Source organism: Lutra lutra, chromosome 7, assembly GCF_902655055.1.
Source record: "Lutra lutra chromosome 7, mLutLut1.2, whole genome shotgun sequence".
Lineage (NCBI taxonomy): Eukaryota > Metazoa > Chordata > Mammalia > Carnivora > Mustelidae > Lutra > Lutra lutra.
The window spans coordinates 88316147-88327025 of NC_062284.1; the positions used below are offsets into that span (position 1 = coordinate 88316147).

The following is a 10879-nucleotide window of genomic DNA, read 5'->3' on the forward strand; positions in this document are numbered from 1 at the left end:
ACATATTCTTTCACAGGAATTTAAGATCATTTTCCAGAGTTGTCTGGGTGGCTCTGTCAGTTAAGTGTCTGCCTCTGGCTTAGGTCATGATCCCTGCTCAGCGGGGGCTCTGCTCCTCCCTCTCCTTCTGCTCCTGCTTGAGCCCACTCTCTCAAATAAATAAAATCTTCAAAAAAAACTAAAATCATCTTCCATAATTGTAATAGTGACAGCTTTTTTCTTTTCTTTTTTTAAAAACATGTCCCTTCTAATGTTTGCATCAGTTTTTTGATCATCACATATACATTCCCCCTAGCCTATGAAAACAGTGTTAAAAAGAAAACCACAGGCCCAAAATAGAGTCATTAATGCTAGGCCATGTCATCAAACTGGAGCTTAATGCTTAACCTAATTGTAGTTTTCTCCACTGGAAACATAGAGGTAACTGGTAAGTAAACTTTTCTGGTCTATGCCAATAAGGTCACAGAGGCTTTCTCCAACCCCCAAAGGTAGATGAGGAGGTAATACACCTGCTAATACCCTCTTGTCCCCAAAGGAAGGTGACCTTACCTGAAATAATCCTTTTTTCTCTTTATGACTTCCTTGTCTTACCTGTAAAAATATCTCCCTTTCTGTAGCCTTTTGGAGCTCCCCCTCTGCTTGCTAGATGGAATGTTGCCCAATTCATGAATCAATTAATAAAGCTAATTATAACTTTACAATTTACTGTTGAATTTTTGTTATTTAATAACATTAGTGCAATTCAGGGATTATTTTGCAAACATGATCTTAATTTTTCCAGCACCCAAATTTCCCTTATTTGAAATCATGTCCCTTATGTCCTGACTGCATTTTTCTCTTCATCCTTACCATCAAGGAAAAGGAGTCCAAGCACACAACTGAGGTAAAAGAGTAACCAACTGACCAATTTACTAAGGTTGATTTCTCAAACAGTAACATGGTGTTCTTGGAATATTTTGGAATTGATGGAAACAAGTATTTATTGAGCATCTGCTAAATGTTGAACACAACAGCCCCCTAATTCTCCCCCATAAAGCTGTGTTAAATTGCCCAGGATTCTAGTAGTACGTCCTATGGAAGCAGGAAAAGATCCTGTTTCTGGTTGCCTCTAAAAGCATTTTCCCACGGAAACACTGTTACATTTGGTGGTTGTAAAGGGGGAAAGATTTATAGGATCTGCAGAGAAACCAGGGTATTACATTTGGTGGTTGGGATCTACTATTACCACATTCTCATCCTTTGTGTTTAGTCTATTACACAGTGTTAGAGTAAGGATCAATGGGACTAAATATGCTTTTAATCAGAATTACTATTATTTATCAACCCTTATCCCCTTTACCCATTTTTATTTTTTTCCATAGAATTTCTCCATTTCCAACATGCCATGTAACTTATTTATCCTGTGTCTCCATACTTTTCCCCCAAGCTCCTTGAAGACAGAGATCTTTATTGCACTGACTATCCCAGTTCCTAGAAAAATGCGTCACACAGTAAGCACTCAGCAAATACAGTGAATGAATGAATGAGTACATGAATGATTTTTGCTCCCCGAGGAGCCTACAAACCCCACAAACAGAAACCACAGCTATCTTGTTCAAGGTTTTATCCTCAGAGCCTAGATTACTGCTGATCCACAAAAGAACTTTTAAAGAGATGAATTAAGATGGTAACCAGTTAAATACTGTTGTCCCACTAATGATTGGTGCAAGCTTGATGCCCGACTAAAAGATGTTGAGAACTAAGATTATTCATAACATTGTTTCTATGAGGAAATGCTTTTTGAGCTGTAATTTGCAAATGCATTTCTGGAACAAAATGGTTCTTGTTGGCCATGTACAAAGAACAGAACCACAGGACACTCTGTCGCATACGCACAAGTAACAACAGAGCCGCTACTCTAGACCCCATCTTAAACTAACCAGCGGTAGAGGCCAGGTGTAGACGATAATGCCAGTCTCAGTCTCATCTAAGCTTTTTTCATTTAGTACACCCTTGCACAGGGTCTGATCAAATAGTGATTCTCAGCTACCTTGACCTAGGGAGTTACCCTTATGCCCATATTCAATTTCCTTACCAGTAATAATCCGCATTTTATTCAAGCTTTGAGTTGAGAGACAAGGTATATAAAAAGTTTCATACGGTACCGGAAAAAAAAATTGTTAGCTATTACGATTAATGACTTTTCATGTTCATTTTTTGCTTCCCTCTGCTCGTTTTGGTTTAACCCAATGTAGGGACGCCGGCGCCCCCCTACCCCCACCCCGGGCATGCGCACCGACAGAATGGCCGCACCCTTTCTTAATCTTTTACACGGCAGGAGGGGAAAAGACTCGCCTCCATCCCACTCTGATGTAATTAGGTGGTTAAAAAGATACAAGGCACGTCATATCCCAGTTTAAAAGGGCTGGAAGACTCCCCGCTCCGCGCCGCGAGAGCAGGCGGGCGAGCCAGCGTCTCCGAAAACCCCAGAGCCTCTCAAGTGCGCCCAGGCTCTGCGCTAGAAACGGAGCCCGGCCACCGCAGCTAATTGGGGGAGGGAGTCAGCCGCTCAGAAGACTTTTCATTGGCCCAGAGTCACAGAGGCCGGCAGCTTCTCTCTCTTCCGGACGCTGAGTGGTTGAGGCCGCAAAACAACGCTTATTGTCATTGGCTGGACCCTGCTGTCAGTCCTCTCGCGTCTCGCGGCGCGACAGAGCCAGGCGCGGCCTGTAGAGCAGTCTCGAAGCCTGCTGCAGAGAGAAGATGGCGGTCGCGGTGAGAACTTTGCAGGAGCAGCTAGAAAAGGCCAAAGAGAGCCTAAAGAACGTAGATGAGAATATTCGCAAGCTCACCGGACGGGATCCGAATGACGTGAGGTAAGAGGTGGATAAGACAGGCTGGCTCCGAGAGACAGCCGTCATGCCGGGGTGAATTGGGGGCGGGAAGGGCGGCTAGCCTTGAGAAGGCTAGAACATCGGGGCCTGTCCCGGGGGCGGCAGTAGAACCCCGTCCTGGATGAGGTGGGGAGTCTTCCACGCCCTCGACGTAGGTCTCGGAGCTCAAGTGCGAGAGGAAGACAGGTGGGTCCTAGCTATGCCGGCATGTCTTCTGGCCGGTAGGAAGGCCCGGCCTGCGATTCCCGCCCTCGGCCCTGCAGGCCCGGAACTGCTGCACAAAGCCCCTTCCCCAACCGGCGGCTACCTGACCTGGTATTGGCCCGGAGACCCTCCTGGGACGTTGTCCGCTGCTTCTCACCCAAGCATTTGCCCTCTTTCCCACGTGCAACTTCTTCGGAGTTGACGAAATTAGGGTCTGATCCAAGCTTATTAATGTGCAGTGGGAACGAAGTAAATACAATTTCTGTGATAATGGTCTTGAAAAAACAAGGAAGTTAAAATAGGACTTCCTGTCTCGTTTGAGGCACGTGGATTTGAATCCGTATTTTTAGAACTTTTCTGGTTATTTTTCTCTTTATGATGTACCGCATCCGTTAAAGTATTTGGTGACATTAAATAAGTCCAAGCATGATTTTCATACAGTTTGTAAATATCTTTTAGGCCCATCCAAGCCAGATTGCTGGCCCTTTCTGGTCCTGGTGGAGGTAGAGGACGTGGTAGTTTATTGCTGAGGTAAGACTTTCTTAGGACTTAATTTTTATGCTAAGACGGTAGATACTTTTACTAAATTAACCATAGGTTTAAACAAAATCGGTGGTAGAGCCCACATTAGATATGTTTGTGTTTGTTTTGTTTAAACTGTGATCAGCTATAGTTTCCTATGTAGTTATCTTGGAACTTCATTTATATGCAAAACTAGAGACTGAAGAATACATTACCCATTTCCGGTACACTTAATTTATTTTTATATTTTTAAAAAAGTGCTAAAAAGCATCTTGGAGTAGATGCCCATTTGAGGTTGTGATTGGGAGGGTTTTTTTTTTTTTTAATTCAACGAAATTATCTTGCTAAGGGTAAATATTTATCTTAATTTTCGTTTATATTGAGCATTTTTAATTGCAGGCGTGGATTCTCAGATAGTGGAGGAGGACCCCCAGCCAAACAGAGAGACCTTGAAGGGGCAGTCAGTAGGTACGTAGGAGGAAAACATTTGAAGACATACTTGTATGCTTTATTTTCTGAGGTAGCCACAGATACAGGTATTAAATAAATTTTGTTGAGTTATGTTAGAACTGAGTAGTATACCACTTCTTGGAGTCGGTTCCCTTAGTATTTGACTGAACTAAGCCTGTATCCCTCAGAACTCCGTTTTCACTAACAGTAACACAAATCTTAACAAAATAAAGATTATGAGAAGAATAAGATCGAGAAAATATTTGTGCTACTTTCCTGTCTTGTACTGTAAAAACTTAATCCGCTTGAGAAATATAGATCAATATTTGGACTGGGCACTGGTGACACATTTTATCCTTTTACTACCAGAGGAAAGAGTGAAATGGGATGGAGACTGATGAGATGAGACTTACAGAAATAAGTCATAGTAGAAGTAATCACTTGTCCTTGGTAGTACTTAAGTCAGATTTTACAGTGGCCTTTTAAATTATTTTTCCTATGTCAGGCTGGGCGGGGAGCGTCGGACAAGAAGAGAATCACGCCAAGAAAGCGACCCAGAGGATGATGATGTTAAAAAGGTAATTGAGATGAAAAGAACTACTTACGGGATGAATGTAGTATTTCCGTCTTTACTACATTTGAGAGTGCTGCCTTTTCATATGGTTGTTAAATTACTGAGATTTATTTTCTCCTGCAGCCAGCTTTGCAGTCTTCAGTTGTAGCTACCTCCAAAGAGCGCACACGTAGAGACCTTATCCAGGATCAAAATATGGATGAAAAGGGAAAGCAAAGGTATCCTTAGTTTTGTATTTTTTTTTTTAAAAAGATCTTATTTATTTATTTGACAAAGAGAGGGATCACAAGTAGGCAGAGAGGCAGGCAAAGAGAGAGGGAAGCAGGCTCCCCGCCGAGCAGAGAGCCTGATGGCGGGGCTTGATCCCAGGACCCCGAGATCATGACCCGAGCTGAAAGCAGAGGCTTAACCCACTGAGCCACCCACGCACCCCGTCTTTAGTTCTTTTTTAATGGGGAAAATTTCCTTTCAAATCATGCAGTTTTAGAAATATTTATATTCAAGAATTGTTCAGGTGTTTGTAGTATGTTTCTTGTAGGAAGTGGCAGTCTTAGATGAAGTGCAACCTACTGAAATTGAATTTTCTCTTTGTCTTCTTTAGGAACCGACGAATATTTGGCTTATTGATGGGTACTTTGCAGAAATTTAAACAAGAATCCACTGTTGCTACTGAAAGGGTATTTATATAGTTTTCCTTTGATTCTTTAAGTATTCAAAAGGAGTTCATTACATGTTTTTGAGAAGAGTAAAAAAAAACTCTCAAAACTGAATTGCAGGCCTAAATTAAAGCCAAGGAAAAAGCTTATAAAATTTTCTGAAGTTGTTATATTTTTAACTGGTCTCTTTTGAGGTCCTATGAAGTAACTGCATGAACTTCTCTTTCAGCGCAAAGAGCCTTGGTCTGTGACTCAGGAGAACCTGGGTTCTGATCTCAGCTCTACAATGATCTCATTTTGTAGTTTCGGACAAGACTCTTCATTTCTTTAGGCCTCAGAGTGCTTTCTTTCAAACAAGGGAGTTGAACTTGGTCAGCATTGTAACTAGTTCAGTGATTATAATTTTTAAGTTATTTATACACTCAGAGACAGTTGGCACTCTGGAAGCAAAAGCCTAAACATTCCCTGCCTTCTACAGTTCATTCAACTGCAATCTTTCTAGAGTTTTGTTTTTTTTTTTTTTTTTTTTTTTTTTTTAGATTTTATTTATTTATTTGACAGAGAGAGATCACAAGTAGACGGAGAGGCAGGCAGAGAGAGAGAGGGAAGCAGGCTTCCCGCTGAGCAGAGAGCCCGATGTGGGACTCGATCCCAGGACCCTGAGATCATGACCTGAGCCGAAGGCAGCGGCTTAACCCACTGAGCCACCCAGGCGCCCTAGAGGTTTTTTTATAAAAGCTATAATATTGTGTCCTTGGTGTTCGATATCAAGTCACTGCTTCTCAAAGGAGAACTATGGTGGAAAGGGAGATAACAATTCAGTTATAGATTAATAAAGTTTTATTAGAGCTTTTGTATGTTAACTTTCCTAAGGAATATAAAAGTCTTCAAAGAATAATGTGTGAAAATAGGATGTCACTTCTGTCACATTATCTGATTTGGAAGGAAGAGTAACTATGAAGATAATTTAAAAAGACACTGCTCTTCTTTTTTAGGTTTTATGAAAGAATGTTGCCTAACAGTTAATTTAAATGGAATGGTTATTGATAATATGGTTAATGTCCTTGATAATTAGGTTTTTACATAGTCCCTGTTTCCTCAAAGAGAAATTGCGATTAGCCTCAAATGCTAAGTACTTTTTGAATTAGCTGGTATCCTGAATTGCAAATATGAAGCATATAAAGATAACTTAGTAAAATTGCAGCGTTTCACATAATCAGAATGCGTGGTAAGTTTTCAAAGATAATTATTTATCTTCAGCAAAAGAGGCGCCAGGAAATTGAACAAAAACTTGAAGTGCAGGCAGAAGAAGAAAGAAAGCAAGTTGAAAATGAGAGGAGAGAACTGTTTGAAGAGAGGCGTGCTAAACAGACAGAACTGCGGCTTTTAGAACAGAAGGTTGAGCTTGCGCAGCTGGTGAGTAGTAGTTTGGAATTGGAATTCTAGGATTGGTAATCCTTCATGTTAACGAAAACCTCACCTTTTACCTTTTCTTTAGCAAGAAGAATGGAATGAACATAATGCCAAGATAATTAAATATATAAGAACTAAGACAAAGCCCCATTTGTTCTATATTCCTGGAAGAATGTGTCCAGCTACCCAAAAATTAATAGAAGAGTCACAGAGAAAAATGAATGGTAAGTGTACGTGAAGAGTTCCAGTGAAATTTTCTAAATGGGTAAGGTAATACACCCACACATAAACATTTGTGTCCTGTAATAGGGTTTCAGCAGTTGACTTTTTAAAAAGATAATCTAAGATGCTAATGAGTTTGGAGAGCAGGAGCATTTGATTTATGATGGAATTTAACCTGAAACTTACCGTGTTGTAGGTCGTGCTTAATGCATGTGTATTTCTTAAGCGTTTGGATAGGATGACTTTATAGCCAGACATAAATGCTGATTAAGCAAGAAAAAAGTGAACATTGGTGTAATCTATAGAAGGATCACACATTCAAAGGTAGACACTGCTGAGATGGGATTAGAGGATTAGTCTTTCTAGGATAGGAAACATTAAAGCAGGACATGATGGCATAAGAATGATTTTATTTTAGAGAGGTCTTACTCTTTCTCATCCAGCATGAAGTAGAAAAGCAAAAAATTGTCCTTTTTTCCCATCAGTTAATGTGGTGTAGTTACTTGCTACTTATATCTTAGTATATAGGTTTCCGGGGGAACTTTGCTTGTGTCATTTCAGTTTGTAATTACTTGCCATAATCAGTCTTGTGTCTCTTTACAAAAAGACACTTAGATAAAGCTTGATAACAATTTGTGCCTAAGTGTCAAATTGTGAGTTTGAATGTTTTATTTACACATGTAAATTTTTATCCTTCAGCTTTATTTGAAGGTAGACGCATCGAATTTGCAGAACAAATAAATAAAATGGAGGCTAGGCCTAGAAGACAATCAATGAAGGAAAAAGAGCATCAGGTGGTGCGTAATGAAGAACAGAAGGCGGAACAAGAAGAGGGTAAGGTGGCTCAGCGAGAGGAAGAGTTGGAGGAGACAGGTAATCAGCACAATGATGTAGAAATAGAGGAAGCAGGAGAGGAAGAGGAAAAGGAAATAGGTATAGTTCATAGTGATGCAGAGAAAGAACAGGAGGAGGAGGAACAAAAACAGGAAATGGAGGTCAAGATGGAGGAGGAAACTGAGGTAAGGGAAAGTGAGAAGCAGCAGGATAGTCAACCGGAAGAAGTTATGGATGTGCTAGAGATGGTCGAGAGTGTCAAAAATGTAATTGCTGAGCAGGAGGTAATGGAAACCAATCAAGTGGAAAGTGTAGAACCTTCAGAAAACGAAACTAGCAAAGAACTGGAGCCAGAGATGGAATTTGAAGTTGAGCCAGATAAAGAATGTAAATCTCTTTCTCCCGTGAAAGAGAATGCCAGTGCTCTAGAAATGGAAAATGAGCCTGAGGAAAAAGAAGAGAAAGAATCTGAGCCCCAGCCTGAGCCTGTGGCTCACCTCCAGCCCCTGCCTCAGTCTCAGCCTGAGCCTCAGCTGCAGCCTGAGCCGCAGCCACAGCTGCAGCCTGAGCCTCAGCCACCGTCCCAGCCCCAGCCCCAGCCCCAGCCCCCAGCCCAGTCCCAGCCCCCAGCCCAGCCCCAGCCCCAAGCACTGCTCCAAGCCCAGCCTCTCTCTCAACCTGAGACTTTGCCATTAGCTGTTTTACAGCCATCAATTCAGGTTTTTCAGGAGCAAGGGCATTTGCTACCTGAGAGGAAGGAATTTCCTGTGGAATCTGTAAAACTCACTGAGGTGACAGTAGAGCCAGTCTTAACAGTACATTCAGAGAGCAAAACCAAAACCAAAACTAGGAGCAGAAGTAGAGGGCGAGCTAGAAATAAAACCAGCAAGAGTAGAAGTCGCAGCAGTAGCAGTAGTAGTTCTAGTAGTAGTTCCACTAGTAGCAGCAGTGGAAGCAGTTCCAGCAGTGGCAGCAGTAGTAGTCGCAGTAGTTCCAGTAGCAGCTCCAGCACCAGTGGCAGCAGCAGCAGAGACAGTAGCAGCAGCACCACTAGTAGCAGTGAGAGTAGAAGTCGGAGTAGGGGCCGGGGACATAACAGAGATAGAAAGCACAGAAGGAGCGTGGATCGGAAGCGAAGGGATACATCAGGACTAGAAAGAAGTCACAAATCTTCAAAAGGTGGTAGTAGTAGAGATACAAAAGGATCAAAGGATAAGAATTCCCGGTCCGACAGAAAGAGGTCTATATCAGAGAGTAGTCGATCAGGCAAAAGATCTTCAAGAAGTGAAAGAGACCGAAAATCAGACAGGAAAGACAAAAGGCGTTAATGGAAGAAGCCAGGCTTTCTTAGCCTATTCTTTGCAGCAGAAGATTTCTTGATGAGTAAAAGGATTACCTTTCCTTGTAAGGAGGATGCTGCCTTAAGAATTGCATGTTGTAAAAAATCTTTTTGGAAAATACAGACTGTTTGTTTACCAGACATTCTTGTACTTTTTGCATAATTTTGTAAGAGTTATTTATCAAAATTATGTGAGGTTCCAAAATATGTAAAAATAATAATAATAAAAAAAGATTAACATCCCTTGTCATCTTTTTTAAATATCCTATACTCTTCAGTAAGAATCTGTATATTTTAATAGGTAAATCTTTAAGTCTGTTCCCTTCTGATTCTGTATTATACATTGCTTTTGTAGAAATAAATGTGCATTTCTTTCATTAGTTTTGGAATGTCCTCGTTGACACTTGTATAATAAATACTCTCTTGATATCATTTTCAGCTTTTATCACTAGATACTGAACGTGATTAGAATGTCTTTGAAGGTTTTTTTCATTTTTATTTGCCTTACGTGATTATTTTGAGTTGTCATAGTCAGATCTTTGCAGCTTTCAGGGGGAACATAGTTCTCAAAATCTTTCACTATTTTTTTCTAATCTCCCTTGTTATTTTAATCTAAGCATCCCCCCTGTTTCTCCTATATAAATCATTATTGGTAGATAAAACAGTATAATTTGGTTGGCATTTTCTTCATGATTATGGGAGCATCATTCTTTTGTCTCCATGGCTACTTGTGTGATACAGCATATACATCTGTTGAAGAAAATAATCACTTTCTAGGGGAGGGAGGTAGAAAAGTATATTCTAAACTTGGTTGAGTTTGTGGTCTTGTCTTAACTTTTGTGTTGGCTCTAACTGAAACATGCCAATATGTGTTCTCAAGAGTTTTTTGTTAAGTATTGTATGAAAGTTTACAGAATGAAGGAAGTTCATCTACACTTGAATCTGTAAGCAAGATAACACACAAGTGTACCAAGTGATTATTAACTTTGTTGTTTTATAAATTTGTATGAATTTGGAGTATCTGTTGCCATTACTATACATGTGCAAATAAATGTGGCTTAGATGTGTGACTGCTTAAGACTAGTACTTGTATTAACTTTTTGATGCTTTTATTACAAGAGAGCACTTTAATTGCAAATGGCCTCTGAGTTCATAACATTGACTAGCCTTAGGCTTGATGGTTTGTTTCTCCCCTTGACAAGTACATGGTGACTGTGAAAATGTCAGTAGCATTTCCAGCACTGTAAAAAAAATACAAAAGAACATGTTAGAATATTCTTTAAAAAATCCTTTAAAGAGTAAATGAATAGAACTTTGCAAATTGCAGAGCTATCTGCCTGCATTCCTGGGCCAGTTTCTTCTAGGAGTCACTTCATCCAGGGGTTTTAGGATCTCCAGCATGCAGTATAGATTTTATACTGTGAAACATGATGGGAGAAAGGTTGGTTAAAAACTTAAAAGGGATGACCTTGAACATAACTTGGTTCCTAAAATCTGTATTCAAGGACTCTAAAATAATTGTATGTGTTAAGATCCTTTGAACAAAATTAAGTTTTATTAACTCATTTTTACCTGGAAAATTTGGACAATTGGTCTGGTGCTTATAGAAATAAGTTTGGCTTTAAGCCCAATTGTGAGAGTGGGGCTATAAAAGCATGAGAAAAAAAAAAATCTTTGGCATATGAAGAGCAATTTTAAAATCTATATAGAATTCTATTTAAGTTTTTTAACTAGTGGTATACACTTACAAACTGGAAGGCTTTAAGACGGGGTTGGGTTTTTTTTTTTTTTT

The 10879-nt window shown here is 40.1% G+C and overlaps 1 protein-coding gene across 1 annotated transcript; it reads left to right on the forward strand.

The window, feature by feature from the left end:
* Window positions 1–2696: 2696 nt before the first annotated feature.
* On the forward strand, window positions 2697–10165 carry PNN (pinin, desmosome associated protein). Its single transcript, XM_047738034.1, has 9 exons — window positions 2697–2855; window positions 3537–3608; window positions 3999–4067; window positions 4555–4627; window positions 4747–4841; window positions 5225–5300; window positions 6540–6695; window positions 6778–6916; window positions 7614–10165. The coding sequence occupies exons 1-9, from the start codon at window positions 2743–2745 to the stop codon at window positions 9074–9076; spliced, it is 2256 nt and encodes a 751-aa protein (XP_047593990.1). The 5' UTR covers window positions 2697–2742; the 3' UTR covers window positions 9077–10165.
* Window positions 10166–10879: the final 714 nt, after the last annotated feature.

What these genes read in the sequence shown, in the direction of transcription:
- PNN (XM_047738034.1), top strand. Translation starts at nt 2,743, where the DNA reads ATGGCGGTCGCGGTGAGAACTTTGCAGGAGCAGCTAGAAAAGGCCAAA. An exon ending in CGTGGTAGTTTATTGCTGAG is followed by an intron (nt 3,609 to 3,998) that starts GTAAGACTTTCT and finishes TTTTAATTGCAG; the next exon opens with GCGTGGATTCTCAGATAGTG. An exon ending in AGGATGATGATGTTAAAAAG is followed by an intron (nt 4,628 to 4,746) that starts GTAATTGAGATG and finishes TTTCTCCTGCAG; the next exon opens with CCAGCTTTGCAGTCTTCAGT.